The sequence below is a fragment of the Amphiura filiformis genome, chromosome 5, assembly GCF_039555335.1.
Source record: "Amphiura filiformis chromosome 5, Afil_fr2py, whole genome shotgun sequence".
Classification (NCBI taxonomy): Eukaryota; Metazoa; Echinodermata; class Ophiuroidea; order Amphilepidida; family Amphiuridae; genus Amphiura; species Amphiura filiformis.
The window spans coordinates 54,811,577-54,836,045 of NC_092632.1; the positions used below are offsets into that span (position 1 = coordinate 54,811,577).

Sequence of the window (24,469 nt, forward strand, 5' to 3'; positions counted from 1 at the left end):
TCATGTCTGAAAAAGAAAAGGGGTCTGACACAGCGTCCATTTTGATTTAATTTTATTTTTGATCCAATGTATGTCCATCTGAAGTCAAGTCAAGTGTATGGTGCATATGACCTCAGTGTCGAAAGCGCCACCAAACTCTACAAAAACAGAAACACAGCGTCCATTATTTGGTCGAACGATATGGTTGCGTTTCTAATTTTATCAGTGGCAAGACATGGTTGTGAGGAAGATTTTAGATGGGAAGACTAGACGCAATGCTGATGCTCATAAAAAGATGACGGAAGCTGTAATGCAACAATTCAGCCCAGAAGCCACCATGCAGCAACTGCAAAAATCCCTAAAGAACAAAATGAAATATCTACGCGAGTGGCCTGAATCTGACCCCAAGTTCACGAAAAGTTTTTCGAGACTTCCGCCTTCCCTCGTATTAACGTGCGTAGAGAATCGTTACCCTGCATTTTCAGCCCAGTAGAAACGACCCGGTGAATGCAAGAGGATTGAAATGCGGGTGAAGGTGAATTCGCGGTAATGCGAGGTGCTCAGTATAAACACGCTATATGAATATCTACTGATATTTTATGTTATTTTAGAGAATGTTGTGAATAATTGTGTTTTTTACAATATTCTTGTGCTTGCTTAGGTTTTATTAAAATGTTTCGTTATTTTGCGTTATCGATCATGTGACATAGGTCCTCACAATTTTATGCTGTGTACTTTTGAACACTCGAAAATGACATCTTAGTTCAAAATTAAGTTTGTGAAACTGCTATGAGCTTTGAGATACAGTAAGTATTTTTTGTTTGGCCTAATGATGTTCCAATACAAACCAAAAATGGTTGATAACAATGGCTGGAACCTATCTACTTTATAGTAAACTATACATTGCGAAATAATATAAAATCATTTTAAAATAAAATGTGCATGTAAGTTGAGTTTACATAGCGAATTAACTAACAACTGCAGTGTATTTCTTGATTTTAATAATAAGCATGGGTAAAAAGCAGTAAAGACAAAAATACAGAACAATTTGGAGTAATAAATTAAGAGTTGACAGGAGTTATAGGAGTTAATGCTTTTTGCTGTTTCAGTGTGCATGTTCTCAGCATTGATGGTTTGGTGAACTGTCATGTAACATGGATGTAAGCGTGATCCTAAAAATGCCTTTCACGGTGACCCAAACTATTTACAAGACCTCTTCTGCATTGAGGCTGGCCTTCCCTTTTAAAGGGAATTTTTATAAACTAATAAGGTGGGCCCAATATTTGAAAAGTGGACACCGGACACAGCAAAACTGTACTTTTGTCTTGAGTATTGATTTGGAAAGTTCATTTCACAGTTTAGGTGTTCTGTCACCGAAAGAGCATCCTAAACGATATATGCAGATGAAGTTAAAATACAAGTGTGCGCCCCCCCCCCACTTGCAGATATTTTTAACCTAACCTGATATCATGTACATGTAATGGGTGTAAATAGTGTGTGACTCAGTTTATTATTGAGAAGGCCTTGCTGATGTGGACTGTTATTACATATGATGAGGTTATTGCAATGGAATGTCCTTACTCTGTATCTGATACTTTGTTGATTGACCTACTGACCTACTTCAAGAAGATGGAAGGGAATAGGTCATGGATCACTGAACAGTTAAACACACACAGTAATTTGAAAAAAAATTAAACATGTTCAATGAAATAGGGGTCATTCCATGAAGTTGAGAGAAACACATATTTTTGATAATTAGGTCCAAAAAAAGTGTGTTGTTGCCTTCAAGTGGGAAAAATGAGAAGGTTGGGACAATTTGTTTTTAAATCCCCACAAATGTTAAAATAATGCTTCTCCCATTAGGGACATTTGACAATTTTAACTACTGAATAATGTTAGATAATCTTTCAATAAAATATTAATTTTCAGTGAAAAACATTGGTTTTTTTGTAACATCTTTAAAAAATCGTCAATTAAGGGGTACTACACCCTGCCCAATTTTATGCCTATTTTTGTATTTTCTCAAAAATTATAGCGCATTGGTGACAAGTAAGATATGTATATTTTATTTCAATACGGACAACAGTTGTGGAGTTACAGTCAAAAATGAGGGAAAACCAATATTTGATCAATAAATCAATAACTACTTGCCTTGGGTTGCTGAATTTTCAGTGCAGTAGTTGTAGTCCTTGCCCCCATAATATACATATCTTACTTGTCACCAATGCGCTATAATTTTTGAGAAAAATGCAAAATAGGCACAAAATTGGCCAGGGGTGTAGTACTGGTACCCCTTAAAGGAGGATTTAGTGATCCTAGCATCCTCTTTTTATGACATTTTTCAGTAGATATCCACGAAAAAAAGCTAGACGTTGATCCCCAAGCCTCAGCACACTTTACAGGTTGTCGCTGACCACTATGGCCCCACATCATTCCATAAACCATTTAACAACAATTCAGGGACTTCGCAGCTTCAAGAGCGCACACCCTAGCAAGGGTGAAAATAAGAGAGCTTGAACCAGGGGCCACTTCACGAAAAAAAGTGGCCCCTGGTTCACCAAGATTTGAAGAAACCAGGGGCCACTTTCAATTACCAAGGGGCCGATTGAAAATAAAGATATGCTGATAATGATGGATGGGTTAAATAAGCACTATTTGCTTTAAAATTTGATATTTTTGGTTCACTATCCAGGGGGCCAGTTTTGTGAGAAAAGTGTCCCCTGGTCAACTACAAATGAGATGGAACCAGGGGCCATTGCAGAGTTTCTGGGGGCCAAACGGCTCCCATCTCCCGCTAAATTTCACCCTTGCACCCAAGACAATCCACAAATAACCTTCAGAACCAGGATCAACTCCCCAAGTTTCAGTACTTGTCCAGGGAATTTGGAGCTAATGAAAAACCACCACTTAAATTCATAACCATTTTTTTGGGTGGAAGCAAAAATGAAAATAAAATTGGAAGAATCAAAGAAAACCAAAAAAAGTGAGAAAACAGGAAAAACATACAAGAGAAAACAAACAATTCAACACAAATCTTTGAATTTGTTGAAATTGTTTTCACGCTAAAGGCAATCTCAGATTATCAGAAATTAAACAAGATAAAACCAGATGACAATTCCAAACGGTAATGTATCATCATTGTTGATGGGATTATTTACATCAGGTTTAAAATGCAAAATGATGAGCAAGGCAACAAACCTGACCACCACATAGTACACAGTCATGTTGCCCTGTATGTACATGTATACTGATGCTATAAAATAAAGCCACAGCAGCCAACAGGCCTGGTCCGTGACTAGATACATGTATCTGGTTGCCTGACAGAAGACCGTTTACTTTAAGTAAAGACCTGGCTGAATCACAAATGGTGATGATGGTCTTACTAATGATGTCACTATTTGTTTGTTATATGATGTGTCATCATGGGCCTATGGGGGTACTAATCAGTGAGCTAGATTCACATGTATTATCCATCCATTTAAAATACAGGCAATATGATCATGTTTATGCACCAATGATATACAATACATCTAGGTTTTCGCAGCTTATTTTTACTTTGTTTAATGTTTGTGTATGGTGCTGGTGTATTAAAGTAAAATAGCACTGTTTATGTACCCAGTACCACAAATCAGTTACTTATATTAACACTCCTATATAAATATGCATATATATGTACCAAGATATATTTAAACCAAAGTACAGAATACGTATTATTTAAAACAGTTTTGCAGGGTAGCATATTATTTTGTTTCATGAAATGCCGGATGAAATGTTTGCAATAATCATGAATACTCTCTATTCATAGATGTAGCTGTATGTTGAGCCCAATCTGTTGTGATCCAGTTGAATTGCCTTTTTTGCCACACAAATTCACAAATAGGAGGCTAAGAGAAGGCCCAAGCTTCTGAACTGACATCAGTGTTTCCATGGCAACACAAGTCTAGGCTCCCAGAAGACACTGCAGCAGTCTAAGGCAGTATAACAGGCTTTTTTACCCCTTCAAATAAACCCTACAATTGTTTTGAAGAGCTATTTTTAAAATTCAAGAACATGGGTGAATATGAAGGACAGGAGCCTGAAGTATATTTCTGTCTCAGCTGGCTTGAAATGATATATTTATTATATAGTTTGCGATCAAAATGGTTATAGTAATTCTGTTTCAACCAAAGTTGGAGTATGTATTCTTTTCAAAGTTTTAATTAAAAAAATATCTTCAAATCTGGGATTTTGATCATTTTTGTACAAACAGGATGCTGGTTATCTTTAATATTCATTTTTTTGTATGATCTTCCAAAGAAAAAGCAATTAATATATAGTATGTGTGTGTGAAATCTCTGTACAACAGGGGATGCACAAGAATGGTGGATGTCCATCCATGGTTCCTAGATGGTGTTTCTAGATGTAAAATGCCTCAAGGAAGCATAGCTAATGTCCACAGTTGATGGTGTAGTGTGAGTCTGCAAAAGTAAAAACGTAACCATGTCCACAGTAAATGTGAACAAAACTCAAACGTGTGTGTCCATGGTTGGATAGTAAAAACTCTATTTGGTTTTCAAATCCTCATTTGCCGGTGGTTATAAGTAGGGGGTTGGGTGGTGTTTGGGGTGTGTGAATGATTGGGTTGTGGATTGGGGGGGTGCATTAGTAAATACCTGCAACTAAGAACCTATTAATGGATACACACATCACAAATAAGGACACGCCTCCGACCGTAGACGTCCTCGGTTGCATGTAGGCATGGGCACGGTAAAAGCATGTACCGTTAAACGCACACATGATCCGTTAAGCGTTTAGCAATTGTGGTAAGCGTGTAACACGCAAGTCATTTTCAACCTTCAATTATCCGTTCTTCAATGCTAATTAACAGTTGAAAGTAACAAAATCTAAAGACGACCTTCATAATTTACATGAAACTTGCTCAAAACATTCATTATAATATAATTATAAATAATGCATAGTTTCTGACATGTTTGTGCTGTTGACTTAGCGAAGTTTACCCTATGTACGGCACCATTGGTACATGTACTAACATATTCTGTTAGAAATTCCGGTTTTGTGAGGTGCACCGCACCTATCGTATATTCATGAAATCTTGCCGCCAGGCGGGCTGGATCAATGCATGTTAATCGTTAACGCACGCATCACTGATGCGTTAAGCGTGTAGGAAAATAAATGGAATAACCCATCCCTAGTTGCATGGTATAACCACGACATAGCAAATAACGTTAAATGCATTTAAAACAGGTCCAGAACAGAACCCCCTAAACTGGTTTTCAGGACAGGCCATGGTTGGATAGTAAGTGGTCTGGTGTGTGTGTGAGGTCCACGGTGTGTCGATTAGAAACGTTTGTGTGCGTCCTCAGTTAGATAGTATTAAATCATGCAGAATGAGGCCATCGGTTGCAGGTATTTACAAACAGGTGTGTGTTTGCGTGTTTGGCTGTTACTTTCAACTTTCAATGTTAAGGTTTTAGTCAAAAATGGCTAGCTTTGCTCCAAAGCCGACCTTAAATTGTCCATCCGATAGAAGAAAAAGGAAAATAGACGAAAAACAATGGCATATCCCCTCCGACACTAGTCTGACATAATGACATTTGTTCGTGTGGTGGGTAGAAGTGTGTTTTTGCAAAACTGCTATGCAATATTTGTTTTTTTATAGCAAGCCCAAAAGGTAATACCCAGAAATTAGAGCCTATCGGATAGCACAAAAGTGTTAACAAAATTTCATTCATAAAGAGGTTCACAGTAACTCATATCATATATATTGTGTATGTGTCAGCAGTATGATAATGAGCTAATGCTTGCAGTGTCATTGGTTTAAAGTTTAGACACGCCAACGGGCTCTGGCCTCACCATGTCTAAGGTCACTTCACAGTCTGCACTGCATAGCTTCACCCAGTGATTTCCATGTGGAAATAACAAAAATGTCCTCCTCGTTTTCAGCAAGCATTTTACATGAAATGTGCCAAGTTCAAATCCCAAATGAATCATTTATTCACCAAGCGGGTCCAGCTACCTCTTTTTGGTCATATAATGAAAGTCGGAAAAATAATGAATAATGAAAAAGTTACCTCACTTGTTTTCAGAAATTATGTGATGGGAAACTCAAGATCGATGTAGCCTTAAGTTAAAATGTATAATGTTCACTACCCATATCTTCGGACGACCTATCTGGGACTGCCAACCATACATGTACTTCGGACGACCTATCTGGGACTGCCATCCCTATTTGTTTTATTTAGGTGTTATTAACTTTATTTTTTGTCTTCAGATATCTATTATGAATGTATAAAATGGCGATATTTTGTTTGATAAAAATCTGTAGGTGTTGTTGTTGAATAACAACCAAAACTCCCAAGCAGTGTTTCATACATACATGTAGGAGTGGGATAATAATTTCATCAATTTTAGGTCCTTGCCAAGCTTGTCTTAAAATAGTCACAATTGTAAGTGTGCATGTAATCATGCCACTGTTTTCTGGTGGACTAGCTTATCTACTTCAAAATCTGGCAGGGTAAAAATAGATTGTAAATGTTTACAACTTTACCACCTGCTGATACCATATGATGTGATGTTGTTTTTGTTATTGTTTACATCTACAATGCCATTTATGTAAAATTGATGAAAATAGCCAGCTCTTTTGATAAGTTTGGGATACTGTATTTAAAAAATTATTGATCATTCAAAAATTTTGGAAAAGGTATTTCATTTGTTTCTGAGCAATTTATTGACCAAAACAGGTCAAGGTTTGAACATGGTGTATCCCAAAAAGTGATTCTCTAGTCATGTTCACATTTTGAGTTACACCTAGCGTAAACTTAGTATAAAATGCTACTAGGGGGGGCCCTTTTCCTTATTTACCTCTTTTCTCAGAGACTACTTTTTTGCTACTCCTACCGCGTGTCCACACATAACCTACTCCTAGCACTACGCCGACCAGTTCCACCAAGCATTCACTTCTGGTCGGTGTAAACATCGGCTCCACTTTCGCTGTTTCCGTGACCTTTTTCAATCACGCGATATGTAATTTCTTAGTTCCGACCAACAAAAGGTCAAACTTACACCGGGTGCCAGACGTAGCAGCGTTCACATTGCAACTTACGCCTGGCGGAGGTTACACCCAGCTCGCTACTCCTGACTTTTGTCAGGAGTAAATCGTCTGACTTACGCCTGGCGGAACTTACGCTGACCATCGTTCACACTGCCACTACTCCTGGCAGCTCCTACCGCTACTCCTAGCAACTTGCGCCGACCAAGTTCCACCAGGCATACGTCCGACAATGTGAACATAACTTCTGTAGAAGTAAGATTTACATAGTGATTAATCTGTGTTTTAGGTGGTTGCTGTCATAAATATTTGAATTGACCACTAAGAACCACCCAAATTGGTGGTAAATATAAAGAGGTGCACTAACCCAATCAAAAGCTACAAAAGGCAACAGCATAAAGCCAAATATGAGCCCTAGTGCCGTTGTAGTTTTACAGCTAATCTTGTCACTTTGATGCTGCTCATTTTTAATTTTAACATTTGGTGCCCTGTGATCCATAATAGACAACATATGGAATCCTTGTATACTTGAAGAGTATATAGAGACCCAAGGGCTATCATTGTACCAACCTATGCAGTACATTTGGTGGGTCAAAGTGTTTATATCTCCTATATCTTATTGAATAAGTCGTATAATTGATCTCTTTAACATTTTATCTATGTGCAGGTGCAAAGGCAAGTGCATCCATCGTTGATTGTGGAAGAGGCTGCCTTAGAGTACATTGAATCTCTGATCATTCGCCTTCTTGGCATGTTGTGTTCTGGCCAACCTCATAGTGTCCAGCATCTGGAGGATCGAGTGCAGAAGACCTTCCCTCATCCTATAGATCAGTGGGCTATCAACGAGGCACGTGGTGCCTTGGAGAAAAAGTCTAAACAAGAAGGAAAGAAGAAGATGCCTACAACAGTGCTGCCTATTGATAAGATCCATCCATTGCTAAAGGTAAGTGAATGATATAAGTATAATAGGCCTAAGCACCGGATAAAAACACGATTTTGGAAGTCAAAAAATGCACCACAATTGTCCAAAAACGCAAAAAAAAAACAATATTTCCTGAATAAATGCAAAAAAATGAAAAAATTACTTACTTGAAGGTTGGAACTAGAGAAATTCTGCTACTTTGCAAAAAATTAGAATTTCTGAGATGAAGTTGTACATTTTAATTACCTTTGCTTCTATTGAACAGCTAGCAATACATATTAATATTAATTCAATATGTCCCTGGCTGTTCAATATAAACAGCAGTAATTAAGATGCACAACTTTATCCAGCTTTGAAAAAAAGCAAATACTGTGATCGTGTTTTCCTCCGGTGCTTAGTATAATCCAAGTAGAACTACAGTAAGCCAAATAATTAAGGTACCAGTTATGTTCACCCCCTGTGTATCCTAAACAAAGGCAGATATGTCATAATTGGAACCAACAGCCAATAGCTGCATCTTTTAGCTCAAATTTAAGACCTCATTCGTTGACATTGTTAAAAAAATAAAGACACAACGATCCAAAAACCGAAGGAAGATGCAAATTTAAAAGTTGCAATTGACCACATTGCATGCCCTATTGATTTGTACAGAAAGTGTTTTTGTTGATTAGAACACAAAAGTGCAACTTTTTATTTGTATCTTCATTAGGTTTTGGATCACTGTTTCTTTAATTCTCAACCAATTTCAACAAATAAGGTCGTAAATCTGAACTAAAGAGTGCAGGCATCGACTGCTTGTTTTAATTTTGACATATTTGTCTTTACTTAGGATATACAGGGGTGAAAACAACTGCTACCTTAATTCTTTTGCTTACTGTAGTTCTAGTTCCTCGAGGTGGGTGGATTTTGTAATGTCAGAGAGGGGTTGTCATGGTCCCATACAGGCACTGAACAAGTGCTAAATCCAAGCAGTGCACACTTAAATTGTACCTGCCAAACAAATAGTTTGAAAGGGGGACTGTGAAATGAGCACAATCTGTATGTCTGTGTGTAACAAAAATGTATGTATGTGTGTGATAAAAAAGTCAACCAGACATTATTTTGCTATTTCCTCTTCAACATCTTCTTCAGCGATTGTAACCCAAATTGGATCATGTAGAGTAATTTATAAGATGTGGGCACCAGACAAAGGTCAATGGCTCAAGTAACGCCTTACGGGGCAACCCGGAAATCTGAAATTCGGTCTTCAATTATATTATAAACCCATAATTATTAATAATAGTTCACCAGGTAGCCGTGAGAGTAGCAAATAGCGATGCTATTTGACCCCTGATGACCCCTTTTGACTTTTTGACATGTTCCCATCATATTGAGGATTCTTTTTACCACTTTTAAGCCCGATTAAGCAACGTTTAGGTTTTAAAATTTAGCCCCTGGAGGACCTTTGACCTCAGATGACCTTGATTATATTTTTTTACATCATCATAATGCAGGATTCCACCCACCAAGTTTAAGCCCGATCGGACGAAGTTTGAAATTTGAACCCTCCTTGATGATCTTTGACTTCGGTTGACCTTCATTTTATTTTGCACATAAATTTCCCTTGTATAAAGGATTCCAGTCACCAAGTTTGAGCCTGATTGGGCAAAGTTTGAAATTTGAACACTCCATGATCATGACCTTTGACCTTGGTTGACCTCAATTTTGTTTCACACATACATTGCCCTCGTATCAAGGATTCTGCACACCAAGTTTGAGCTCGATCGGACAAAGTTTGAAAGTTTGACCTTTGACCTTGGCCTCTGATGACTACCACTCGCTCAACATGCTTTTCCCGATACCTATTCATATCTGAAATATTGGATTGTTGCGTCAAAGCGCGGCGAAACGCATGGCCGGTCACACAGACACACACACTTCGCTCATTATTTTAGTATCCTAGATAGATGGGTGACGCATACATGTAGTTCTTAGTTTTCATTTAACGTTGATCTGATCTGATTTGAAACTTCGGATCGGATTTGGAAAAGCTAAAATGGATCGGGATGAGGTTAACAGAAGTTCGGATCAGCCGGTCGAGTGTGCAAAAAAATAAATTAGTCAGAATCGGGTGGGTTTGTTCATGATTTTTCAGGATAGGTCGGGTCGGGTTGGTATTATTTATTTGGGTAATGCCAGTATCGGGTGGAAAAAAATCCAAGAGCGTCATCAATCCAAGATTGTTAGATTTTCAATAAACTTGGTGAAAATGATCGCCACTATTATGTGCCCCCATCTTCGAAGGCATGTTGAATATCAGTGAGGTCAAGTTAGTTAGAGAATAAACGATAGGAATTGTTATTTTGCCTATCCTCTATCGTGTGATAGGCGACAGGCAGGTCCAATATTTTGAGTAGTGGATGCGGCGCAGCGGTATCCACTACGATAAAAATATTGGACCTGCCTGTCGCCTATCATAGGTAGAGGATAGGCAAAATAAAAATTCCTATCGCTTATTCTCATTCTTAGTCAGTTAAATATTAGGCCTATTTTAATAACTGTAAACAATTTTTTTAAAGTAAAAACTAAGTTACCGTAATAAAAACTCCCCTCATTATAAAATGAACGAAACTTGTTTACAACTTCCCGTATTCTGTTGCGCGTAGTGCTAGCGCGTTCGCGTATTCCGCACTAGTCTACGCATCCAGCGCGATACATACGCGCATCTCTACACGCGTGTTACGCATTATCAAGACGCATGATGACGTCTACGGCCTGATAGACGGCACCCAAAATCATGCGATTGTCCAATCAGAAATGTGTCTACGAACTAGACCACTCCCACTGACTAAGAATAATACATTTTGGATTTTTAGGAAATTTGCATAGTGTAAAAGGAGGCAACACTTTGTTATTTCTCTGACAGTTCACTTTCTGAGCCCCTTATACATGTACATGTAAGCATAGGAACTACACAAACAAAGGCTATATTATTGGATGAATGATTTTGAAAACAAGTCATCTTTCACTTTTGATGGTTCAGGTATAATTATTGGCTCATGTTTGCTCTTTTGATATTTATTCTATCCCCATTTTCCTTGTACTTTGCCCCTTTTCCTTTTCTTCCTGTCCTTGAGTCCATTTTTGCTACCTCATTTTTCTGAGCTTGAATATTTTGAATGGGTCGATTAACATCCGCCTCCCCGGTTCAGGATCTGGCTATAAGTTACATTATAACAATAACAAAAGGATGCATAAGTTTGAGCAAGTTTAACCCTAACCCTGCAAAATTCAACAAAATATATTAAATGCTCAATACATAGATAGGCCATCTTCACCCAAACCTGACTACCATAGAACACATTTCAAGGTTAAATTGCATAGCAAGATGAACCTGATGATCTGTGGTGTCCAGGCCGTGACAAATTTGAATTTTTAGCTAGCCCGATTGGGCAGGCAATAGTACCGGTAATAGTAGTGTCAGACAACAGTAATATCGGACAGGCGATTTGTCGTGGCCTGGTGGCGTCCACAGGTTTGCAAAAGTATGGGGTGCCACAGGTCTCTATTCCCCGACTGTTTTTCAGCTCGCTTCGCTCACCATAAATAATAGGTTAATCCAGAATTTTGACTGACTGGGTGCATTTCCCAAAACTTTTAAGCAATATTGGGGGATTGCAGCTCCCTCGCTTGTGCATGCCACTGCTGATGATAAAAACAAAGGGAAATGCCAACATAGACTCTGAATCCCGGCTGAAAATTGAATATGCCCAACTTCAGACTGATTTTGCTTGATCAGTTATCATACCACATATTCTCATCACTATATTCTGCAAACATGGATAGGTCGGTAAAGGGGTGGGTAGGAGCATTGAGGCAATGCTATACTACTATATTTCTTAGTTTCAAGTGCCTCAAATAGTATGTGCAATGTTGTATTAACATGGGAATGTTCTTAATATAGTTTTTCTGAGATTGTAGCTCAAGCTATCATCTTCGCTATTAACTTTGCCTCGCTTGCCTCACCCCACCCAGGTGCAATGGGAAGCTGTTAGGGGTAGTCACAGTCGTTGTACTGATGGACCCTGTGCCACTTGTAGGCTGCAAACGTGGTTCCGACATATTCTAATGACGGTGGAATAAATGTAAAGCGCTTTGAGGCTGTTTACGGCATAAAGCGCTATATAAATGTCTACATTTATTTATTTATTATCTTCGCTAATTAGCCCATACCCTGCCAAATCCACAAGAAAATACTGGTTGGTTCCCCTTTAGTGGCGTTGAGGTCAGACAACACTTTTAGGCCACCCCCCCAATCACCCCTAGCAGGTATAGGGATGGTACATCCTTTGGCATTAATTTAATGGACAGCATGTCTTGAGTGTTTGACCCTTGCCACTCAAGAGTTTCAGGGGGCAGCCATTTTATAAACGCATAACTACATATCCTATATTTGCTATGCTTAGTTTGACCTTTGTTTCGCCACACACCATCATCATGTAATTTATAGCTTTTAATAATTAAATGAATATGGTAACATCATAAATACATAATATATATATGCAAATTTAGGAAATGAGGAACTGTAAGCATCGTGCAACAAAAGAGCTGGCTGTGTAAAAGCAGTAGATGCATGTATGTTAGGAGGAGTCCTTGATTCCCAGGTCAATAACGGTGCCTAGATAGAGGCAGTTATGCTCACTCGCATAGTAATACTATAGCAACAAAATACTACAACACCATTCATCCCCCTCTAAAATAAGGAAAAATAAATACAATTCTCACCATGAGCATTACAATTTTGCAAGGATTTTTGAATTAATTTGAAGTGATTTATTTCATTATTTCAGCTAATTGCTTTTATATGAAATAAGTAGAAGTAATGAATGCAAAGTTTTTTGATTGCGAAACCTTTTTTTTTATATGTTCAACATAAAATTTGCTATATAATTTGACTGCTTTTTATCATCATTTTGCGGTTTGACTACCAATAGATTTATGTGTAATATATTACTCCAGGTACCGTGGTTAGGTATACATGTTCATTGGTCTGGGTTTAGTCCAGGGTTGCTCTGCATGGCAGGGATGTACATAATGCCATATACAACCATCCAGGGTCTTCATATACTGTGATTGAATTATGCAATTGAATGGACAATGAGCTTAATAGCTTAAATAATTGTTTGCTTCGTTAGTTACAATTGCTATCCTGCCAACTGTTTTGTTTTTTTATCAGTTTTTAGGTAATAGTAAAATTGCATTTGTGATATGCATTAATTAATACTTCATCATATGATGCACTATGAGTGGGAGTTAAATATTCTAGCCCTGGATTGTGGACTGTTCACATCCCATTGAATTTGTTACGTAATAGTAATTGTAAAATCTTCCAAGCACAATGCAATCAACTATGCTGACGTCATAAAATATGACGGCATCAAAATATATAATTAGTATTTTTTTCGCAAAAAAATCAGTCATGAAAGTTACTTCAAAAATTTTACAAATTGAACACAATGATGTTGCCATCTTTAAAGTACCTGTAAACAGTGGTAAAGAAAACAAGCTGAAACTCAAAAATTACTCATATTCACAGATAAATACTTGCTAAAGTCAAAGCTCTTAAAATTAATTTTATACCAATAATTGCCTGCTTGATGCCTAAAAGAATTTTTTAAATAAAATAATTAAAGATCAACTTAAAGTCCAAACTTGACATGGACAAGTTCAGGAAAGTTTGAGCGGTTACCGCACCATAGCTGAACCATGGTGCTTTGGTGATATATTATGGAATACCACTGTCACACATTTTAAACTTTTTCTCTTTCATGTGACACCACCCGGGGTCACACTTTTGTATTATTTTTGAGATATTTTGTGTAGAAAAGACCCAAAATGTGAATATTGACCTGGGTCTTTGAAGGAATCTCACCCCTGGTGGGGAAAATATTTATGAGATTTGCATATCACCACTGTGCAGCTTATAAAAGTTATATCTTGGTGGGGTGATAGAGTATAATGACCTTGTGTGTTCTATATTTTTAATTGCACATTTATATTTATATTAAAGACCTTATTTGCATATTCTTTGTATATTTTTACAAATCTTCATTATTTAAAATCTTTGTTGTTGCCACCGTAATTACAAACTGCGTAAAATTGATTTTCTTTTACAGGAGATTCTTGGCTACAGAGTGGACTCACAGATGTCCTTGTATCTAGGTGCAGTCCTTGAGTATATTGCTGCTGATATACTGAAGGTAAGATGTACAAAATAATACCGCATTAGCATCAATTGCAGGAATGCCAACTCTCCTTGACTTTAGAGCGAACTACAAACAACCACTACACTGTTCAATGGCCTTATTGTAATGTAGCGGGAGTTTTAAAAGCATGGGCCCTGAACAAAATATGATGCGCATGCATACTGCCAGGCAACGAACAATCTACTTGGCAATGATGTCACAAGTTAACTCATCTATAGAGGCACACTAGTTTGTTCTCCGAATGTGACAAGCATCATCATGCAAGCAAACAAGCAGTCGGTGATGACTCATTTTTTAGACCAGATTTAAAGTTAGGCCTGGGCTAACTTGTTTTGTGCATAGGGGCCATATTGTATGTAAGAGGATAAACCAGATAGTGACCATACATGAAAACCTACACTGGTTGGCAGATTGTCATATTTACAATATATTTTTTTTTTTTCATTACAAAGTTGTTTCAAATTTTCATTCTGTGATGCAACCTTTTATGTCCTTTTACGTCCTTTTAACGTCCTTTCAAATTTTCATTGTATGATTCAAATATGATTATGTATTACGTCAATAATTGTTCCATGTCTGTGCATGGATAATTTTAATGACTTAATGCATTTACACTGCCATTCGAGCTAGGAATGTATGCATTTATTGGACAGAGAGTCAGTAGTTGAAAAAGGTAGCTATTTGGTACGGTGTTCATATTGAGTGCAAAAAGTAAAGTCCTGAGGAAAATGTTGCATGCTTTAAGGGTCATGTCTGATGTGGTAAGTCTAAAACCTTTTCTAAACTTTAATCTGAAATTGGAAAAATTGATTTTCTGCATCTGCATATGCACCGGCATATATGTTACATCAAGATCAGAGCACAGCTATTTATGTAGCTCCGTATGAGGATTGTTAATTGGTATAAAGGATCTGATCCGCAAAAAAAATAAAAGCTTATTCCTAAAATTTCATTTGATTCCGATTTTGCATTTGGGAGTTATATATATATGCATTATTATGTGTCTTAGGGCTCATATTGAAATTCCCTTACACAGGAAGGTGTGCGCCATCCTGCAGCTTTCCTGTGCTAGCCTTCTTTTGTTAGAATCCTGGGCAGGGTGTATCACTGATGCATATAATCCATCCGTTTTATGACCGAGCTTTCCTGAGGCGCATGCTTAAGCGAGGGGAATCCTGCCTTCTTTCTGTGTGAAAACGTGGTAGGGTATTTCAATATGAGCCCTTACACTGCTTTATAGACAATGCGTTCTAATTTTGTAATATTTCTACTAAACGAATTAATCTGCAAGAAATATTTTGTACATAAACATTATGTAGCCAGAGGTTTTCAGTGGTATAAAAATTTCAACTTTTTTGGAGAAAATTGGGGGGGGGGATGATGCTCCATAGACAATGTGTTGTAATTGCTGCGGATCACAAAATGCTCTTTTAATTGTCTTATGTTATAACATATATATTTTATTCTTTTGTCCGATTTATTTTCAGTTGGCTGGGAATTATGTCACAAATATTGTACATCTGGAAATTAGTTGTCAGGATATAAAAGTAGCAATGTGTGCAGATAAGGTAAGCTTTGCATTGGTTAGCATGTGTGCCCAAGAAAAAAAACATATTGTTAGTGTAATTGAATTGATATATAACTTGACCAAGAGTAAGGGTTAATTTCAGGAACCCTTGTGGGCATATGGTAAATGCTGACATGAGCATACTGACTGAATAAGAGGACCATATGGCTCATAATGGCGATATGGGTGATTATCGGAATATTTTGTCCTGCAATGCACGGTTATGGAGAACACAGAAGAAGCACCATAACTATTGGTACCAAAGAATACCATGGTCTCCTCTACATACATGTATCTGTTTGACCGTGCAGTAAAATCTGAGAGTTCGTTTGATCCCAGCTCGATCTCGGGCAGCATTGCTGATTCTTTTACCTAATGAAAGTTCAGCACACTGGGAATCAACCATGGAATAAAGACCACAAACAGATCAATGATTTTCTGCTAAAATATCACTAAAACTTGTAATTTTCATGGATACAGATTATCTCCAGTCTCAGGACTCATAAACGGATTGGTCAATTGCTTGACCATGTATGTCACAACATGTTTGTTATGGCTAGCCGTAACATATCGTCTGATTGGTGACGTTCACATGTTGGTGGCGCCCTTCGGGTCATACTAGCACTTCCGTTTCTCAGGGTCATTGGTGAAACTCTGACACAGACAGCCGTCACAACAAATTTTTTATGGCTAACCATACAGCAAGCAGGTTATGCACGCAATGTAATTTTTTGAGTTCATGATCTAGCATGTTGAGTACTGGCAGAATGCATACTTTTGCACCCTCCCCCTTAGTCCCTGGACTAGAGATATTCTGTATCCCACCCAACATTGCCTAATAGCTCATCATGCATGCAAGGATCCTATAGTCAACAAATTTGTTTATTAAATTATTATTTGTAGGTTTTGATGGAGATGTTTCATCAAGATGAAGAGGAAGATGTTTCAGTCTCTTCCCTTACACTAGACGATGAGGATGCTGATGCCAGGACTGGCACATTAACATATGATGAGGTTGTCAAGGATATGATTGTGGAAGAGACACAGTACATCCGTGAGCTGAACCTCATCATCAAAGTGTTCAGAAAGATGTTTGTGCAAGAGAAAAGTCTCTTTTCTGAAGAGGTGAGTGCATTCATCATAAGGTATAACTGGAAAGTGTGCAAAGCTAGCAGTGGTATAGATTTCTTTTTGACATTGGGGTGGATGGGGTTGGAAAAAAAATTCTTGAAATATAGTGAATCTGGCACCTTTTGGCGACAGAATAAGTTTATGGTACAAATGTGCGCGAACAATTTTGCCATTTTGAAGCTGAACTGATGAAATTTTGTGCAAAAGTGGAATAAATTCGCGAGTAGTGCAAAAAAGTTGGGCTTTGGAGGCTAAAATATGAGGTTAATTTGGTCAGAAACCCACATACAAGCATCAACGTTGGGAGGGGATGATTTCCCCCCCCCCCATTCCTTCGGGATCTACGCCTGTGAAAGCTAGTTTGGTATGTAATGAACTACTTTAATTAACAATGGCATTTTATTTGAAAGAAATGAGTATCTGCCAGTGTCCAATGTTGTGTGTCTCTTTCTCACCAATATGTTTTGCAGTTGACACTCATCTTGCACACATTTTCTTTTTTTTTTAATACACCATTGTTATTACTAGTGGGAAGATGCTGCGAAGCCAATTTTATGATAAAATAGTGTGAAGAAGTTCTTCCTAAAAATGCTAAATTTTTTCACAGAACATGCTACTCTCATTTAGAATTCAAAATTCTGACGTTCTTAGAAATATGAATATTTAAACAAAAACATCAACACCTTTTAGTAATACTAGTGCACCTGCAGCTGTGAGAGCCCTGATGCTGTGAGAGCACTGGCATGAGAGCAATACTGTTTGACCCCGATGACCTTTGACCTCGGATGACCTCGGTGTAATTTTTTTCATGCTCCCTTCATACGAAGGATTCCACCTAGGCCTATCAAGTTTAAGCCCAATAGGGCAAAGTTTAAATTCAGCCCCTACACGACCTTTGACCTCGGTTGACCTCAATTTTGTTTTGCGCATATATTCCCCTCGTATCAAGGATTCCACCCACCAAGTTTGAGCCAGATCGGACAAAGTTTGAAATTTGACCCCTCTGTAATGACCTTTAACCTTGGTTGACCTCAATTTTATTTCGGGCATATATTCCCCTCGTATAAACGATTCTACCCACCAAGTTTGAGCCCGATCGGACAAAGTTTGAAATTTGACCCTCCGTAATGACCTTTGACCTCGGTTGACCTCAATTTTATTTCGGGCATATATTCCCCTCGTATGAAGGATTCCACCCACCAAATTTGAGCCCGATCGGACAAAGTTTGAAATTTGACCCTCCGTAATGACCTTTGACCTATGTTGACCTCAATTTTATTTCGGGCATATATTCGCCTCCTATCAAGGATTCCACCCACCAAATTTGAGCCCGATCGGACAAAGTTTGAAATTTGACCCCTCCGTAATGACCTTTGACCTCTGTTGACCTCAATTTTATTTCAGGCATATATTCGCCTCCTATCAAGGATTCCACCCACCAAGTTTGGGCCCGATCGGACAAAGTTTGAAATTTTGACCTTTGACCTTGACCTCCGATGACCTTTCAAACCACCCCATAAACGTGGAATGCCCGATACCTATCCATATCTGAAATATCGGAATGATGCGTCGAAGCGCGGCGAAACGCATAGCCGGACAGACAGACAGAGCTCATTATTTTATTAGTAACTAGTGCACCTGCGGCTGTGAGAGCGCAGATGCTGTGAGAGCACTGGCACGATAGCGATACTGTTTGACCCCAGAGGACCTTTGAACTCGGATGACCTTGGTGCAATTTTTTCATGCTCCCCTCAGTCATACGAAGGATTCCACCTATCAAGTTTAAGCCCAACAGGGCAAAGTTTCAATGTAGCCCCTACATGACCTTTGACCTCAGTTGACCTCAATTTTGTTTTGCGCATATATTCCCCTCCTATCAAGGATTGCACCCACCAAGTTTGAACCCGATAGGACAAAGTTTGAAATCCATGACCTTTGACCTTTGACCTCGGATGACCTCCATATAATGTTTTTCATGCTCCCCTCATACGAAGGTTTCGACCCACCAAGTTTGAGCCCGATCGGACAAAGTTTGAAATTTGACCCCTCCGTAATGACATTTGACCTCAGTTGACCTCGATTTTATTTCGCGCATTATATTCCCCTCCTATCAAGGATTCCACCAACCAAGTTTGGGCCCGATCGGACAAAGTTTGAAATTGTGACCTTTGACCTTGACCTCTGATGACCTTCAAAACCACATGACCAACATGCTTTTCCCGATACCTATCCATATGCGAAATTTCAACGCGATGCGTCAAGCACGGCGTAAACGCATAGCCGGACAGACAGATAGACAGATAGATAGACAGACAGACAGATAGAGACCGCTTATTATTTTATTAGTATAGAAGATGATTTTTTTTTAAATCGCGAAAATTTAAAACAGTTGGAGAATAATCATTTTGATACATCCTGTAAATACCGTACATTGACCCTAACCAAGATTTTCCCTAAATATCCAAATGAATAAGCGGAGGCATGCAACAGACATATCCCTCCCATTGGTATCAATGTGCCATTGTTACACCAGATCCCAATAAGTTTTGTATTAGACACAGGCACCTGGGTATCTGGGTCAGTTGTTAATATAAACACATAGACATTTCTGCATTGGATAGGATAGAAAAAGAATGGTGAACCAGGATATTGGAACTAAAATATTATTAAATGTTTTGGGTTTACTGCAGTAAAAAAAGTGAGCTGCGTTCTTTGTAGAGAGAAAATTTTGATCTTTGTATCAACAAATTTCAATAATAAACAAGGTGTTTTCATACTCTTATGAATAATCAAAGTAAAATTGTATAATTTTTGACCGCTAAGTTTTGATTGAAACTAGGATATTGTTATGTGGTGGTTTGTACTCAATACTCATCCCTAACCTCGCCTTTTCTTACTGGTTATTCATCATTTTGTAGGATGTTGATGCCATCTTTGCCAACATTTTAGATGTGTATAGCACCTCTGTATCTTTCTTGGGTCTACTTGAGGATGCCATGGGAATGATGGATGATAATAGTTCAAATCCTGCCATTGGAGAATGCTTTGAAGACTTAGCTGAGGTAGGTGTTGTAAAAAACAAACATTGTTGTATCCAGTGTATCCCCATCCCCTTTTGTATCATACTATATATATACAGGGCGGTGAATTTGACCCAAGCATATATGTTTTCCCAGGTCAAATGGTAAATTCTGTGAAATACCAGCACATTCTTGGAAAATGCTGCAGGAATAGCATGAAGTGAAAATACAAATTTGAATAGTTTACTTGTGATAAAAATAAATGAGTGTGTTTTTAAAGGGCTTGAATTTATAACTTGTTATTTAAGGTAAAAAAACCTGATTTTTGCATAATGATTTTTGTCTTTTTGAAATTGTATCATTACAGACAGAGGAATTTGAAGTCTACATCCGTTTTGCAACAAAAATTTTAGATGGAAACTTCCGAGCAACTCTCAACAGGTTACTCTCTATACCAGAGGTGACAGATTATCTCAATGATGGGGTAGGTGCAAGCAACTCTTTCTCTTTCATTTTTGGCATCACTGCAATTTTTTTTATCGTCCGATATGAATAATAAATTTACATTAGAATTACACTGGTACATTACTACATTTTCTTTTAGCGTAAACATTGTGTGTGCGTGTGCATGCATGTAAATCCATGCAGACCTGAAACTTTTCCTCTTTTCAGCTGATTTCCCCTTTTTTTATTCCTGAAATTTATGTTTTCTTTTCTTTTCAGCCCAATTTGAGCCATTTTACCCCAATTTTACGCTGTTTTTTAGCGTTTTTTGAGCATTTTCAGCTTTCTCCCTCTTTTTTATAAAGACCTTATTTCAGGTCTGTCCATGGCACACAGTGACGCGCAAATGTTAATGTTAATGTTTAAAGTTTTGATAAGATATTTATTTATTTGAACAGACGATTTTAAAACTGCGGCACATGCCTAAATTAGCGGTGCATTCATACATAAAATAATACAAATGTGCGTGAAAATATGTTTACGCAAACAGAAAACGCGCTATTGTAATTCATGACACATGACCCACCTCCGAACTCGACTATTTGAGATATATTTAATTTATGCTGCATAGATGGACACCTGAACTCGCTTAGATCAAGAGATATTGCATTAACAAGGTTTATCGCAATTTGACCTTTGACCATGACATATGTCCCACCTCCAAACTCATCCACCAATGTATCATAACTCATCCACAGATGCATGTAACTTCATCCACCGTCTACATGAGATACATCTATGCTGCTAACATAGACACCCATACTTGCTCACTTACATCGAAATAATGATTTCTCCTAAATTCCCTGTTGTCTCTAAATACCTGGGGCAAATTCACTGAATTTCACCCATCCATCCCCAGGGCAGTTAGAAGTAGCTACTTGTTAAATCAACAATGGCAATAAAGACCTTCAGTTACTACAAATTATATGTTACTGTAAAACAAGATGCCTAATGCTTTTGTGGGTGCATAAGAACCGGACATTTTAAAATGTTGTTGATAATGAATTTGGCTTGTTCCAGTAAATACACATTGGGTGTATTTTTTTGAAAGTAAGATTATTAAGTCATAAACTTAGGCATTTTAATTACCAATAATGAATTGGCTACTATTCTCTTTATGATTTTCTTACAAGTGAAATTTGCATTTTTCATAGACACATGGTAGATATTAATTAAAATTTTTTAAGTTGATCTGAAAACTTCAGTAGTTTGGTACATAACTTGTCTGAAATGTTAGAAATGTTACCAATTTTGAAATGAAAGTCGATGTGATTGCAGTTGCAAGCATAACAAAACATGGTGCACAATTGTAATTGCAGACCAGAGGTGCTATGTTATATACTCACCAGAGGTCAGTGAGTAGCATGGTGCATAATTGTAATTGCAGCACGGAGGTGCTATGTTATATAATAGCCTGAGTTGAGCCTGAGGTGAGTGAGTAGCATGGTGCACAATTGTAATTGCAGACCAGAGATGCTATGTTATATACTCACCAGAGGTGAGTGAGTAGCATGGTGCACAATTGTAATTGCAGACCAGAGGTGCTATGTTATATACTCACCTGAGGTGAGTGAGTAGCATGGTGCACAATTGTAATTGCAGACCAGAGGTGCTATGTTATATACTCACCTGAGTTGAGTGAGTAGCATGGTGCACAATTGTAATTGCAGACCAGAGGTGCTATGTTATATACTCACCTGAGTTGAGTGAGTAGCATGGTGCACAATTGTAATTGCAGACCAGAGATGCTATGTTATATACTCACCCGAGGTGAGTGAGTAGCATGGTGCACAATTGTAATTGCAGACCAGAGATGCTATGTTATATACTCACCCGAGTTGAGTGAGTAGCATGGTGCACAATTGTAATCGCAGACCAGAGGTGCTATGTTATATACTCACATGAGGTTAGTGAGTAGCATGGTGCATAATTGCAGACCAGAGGTCCTAGAGAAAAGAGAGATGAAGAGAAAAATTGTTTGCTTCTGTCCGGTCTCAAAGCAAGGACCTCTCGGGTGCCCAGGACAAGACTGGAGATAGAAAGCCATGAGTGCAGGCCTGGCCAGTGTTTGCGTATGTGTATATGTGTGCTCTGATTATTGCGCAATTGCATCACATGTGATGCTTGCAGTCGCTTTGTGCTGTAAGATTTTATGAGATTTTCTGATGTTAGTGTTAGAACATATCTTGAAAACAGAGCAGCGATATTCTTGCAACTTTTCAAATTGCATCCAGAACTATCCAACATTAGCAGTGGAGATACCAGCCATTTAGACATTTATAATCATTACAATCTGTTTGTTTTAACTGACTGTTTAAAAACTATGACCACTCAAACTAATGCGTACTTTGTTTGTGTGCGACGTTTACATGTATTTTATGCTTACATTGTAGTTTCTACCCATTCTAACCATATGTTGGGTGTCTGTAATAATCCCTCAATGGTAAATCTCCTCTATCATGTTAAACCCCATCATAAATCGTCGGGCGTATCACATACTGACGTAATCAACATTTTTAACATTTTTGAGAAAATTGGTATATTAGTTTGTTATGTTCTTCTCTATTTATTCACCCAAAATGTATGAATATTTGCATTACTGTTAACCTGGTTTTACAATAATATTTTAATCAAGATTATGCAGCAAATGAAAATTGCTAGATTTTCAAGTTCGATTTTCTCGAAACATGTATTATGCAAATACGTCAGTATGTGATATGGCTGACGAAATGTTATTAACAAATTGGAGTAATTAATTTTTGTTGCATGATTTGTATTTGCTGCAGGTACGGAATGGATTAAATAATCCACTGAGGGATGCTGTTGCCTATGTTCTGCCTAAGTTACTACATGAGCCTATCTATCACTGTATACATTACTTTGAAGTACTCAAGGTAAACCCAACTGATTATTGATTCAGTTAGTACATAAGATTATTAAAGGATTTATCTAGAACCAGAGCCATATAGTACTATTAAAGAAGCACAGTTTGCAAACCATCTCCACTTACTCCATGACCGTGTTATGCGCAAATGATTGAAAGGGGTTGAAAAAATATCATTGATATCATACACGTATGATTATTGATTTTATATGATACACATTTGTCTGATTTTTGTATGATATTTTACTGTAGAAACAGCTTTTCTTTCACAAGGGTAAATCCATGATATGATTCTAACAATCTTTCAGCCAATGTTAATGTACATATCGTTCTTCTTCTTCTTCTTCCTTATTAGTGCTGACCTTTAGTGTATGAGTATTACGCACTGCGTACAGACAAGCTGTACTTATTTTTTACTCTGGAACCTACAACCTTGGCGAAAAAGGTTGCCACACCTGAGCGTTAATTGGCCAACATCCTTCCACGCTCCCCTATTGCAATGTTGATTTGGACAAAATCGTCATCATTTCTACATTACAGTCTCCCAACATTGGAAAATGGGGGGGTGGGGAAGGGCAAGTGTAATCTGAATGTGCATTTGCAACTATTATACAAAATAATACGGAACTATCACATATTTAGCTTCGATTGCGTGCTTTTAACACCAGAACGTGCTGGTGTGGCAACAAATTTCCGCCAGAGTTGTAGAGTAGATGAGTGTGTTTTTGAAGTACAGTCAACAGTACCGGGATGATCCCCTGCTCTTTTCGAATAGCCTGTGACGTTCTTTAACGTGCACACTGCATTAATGTCAGAAATACATGTATACAGGACCGACAGCTTAAAGTGCCCTCCGAAGCACTAAGCAAGTAGAGTGAAGTGCCTTGCTCAAGGACACAAAGAGCCAGCCGAGCTCAGACGGACCTCGGATTCAAACCTGTGACCCTTGGATTCACAGTCCAACGCCTTAACCGCTAGGCCACGCTCCCCTCAACGTTGATATAACAAAAGGGTACAGCTATACCGTACATGCATCTCACATTAGATAATGCATAAGACATAATTTGCGAGTATGGTAATTGCTGGTCAATGTAGGCCTATGTAAATCTCCTAGAGGGGTATTATTACAGTATTGTCATATCACACACGCTTGGATCAAGTATTGGGCC

The 24,469-nt window shown here is 38.0% G+C and overlaps 1 protein-coding gene across 1 annotated transcript in view; it reads left to right on the forward strand.

The window, feature by feature from the left end:
- Positions 1-24,469, forward strand: part of LOC140153382 (son of sevenless homolog 2-like) — a 56,801-nt gene that overhangs the window by 9,221 nt on the left and 23,111 nt on the right. The window contains 7 exon segments of the mRNA XM_072176122.1: positions 7,695-7,970; positions 14,105-14,188; positions 15,682-15,762; positions 16,665-16,886; positions 19,811-19,954; positions 20,280-20,396; positions 23,203-23,310. Of these exon segments, the coding sequence (XP_072032223.1) occupies positions 7,695-7,970; positions 14,105-14,188; positions 15,682-15,762; positions 16,665-16,886; positions 19,811-19,954; positions 20,280-20,396; positions 23,203-23,310 (1,032 nt within the window).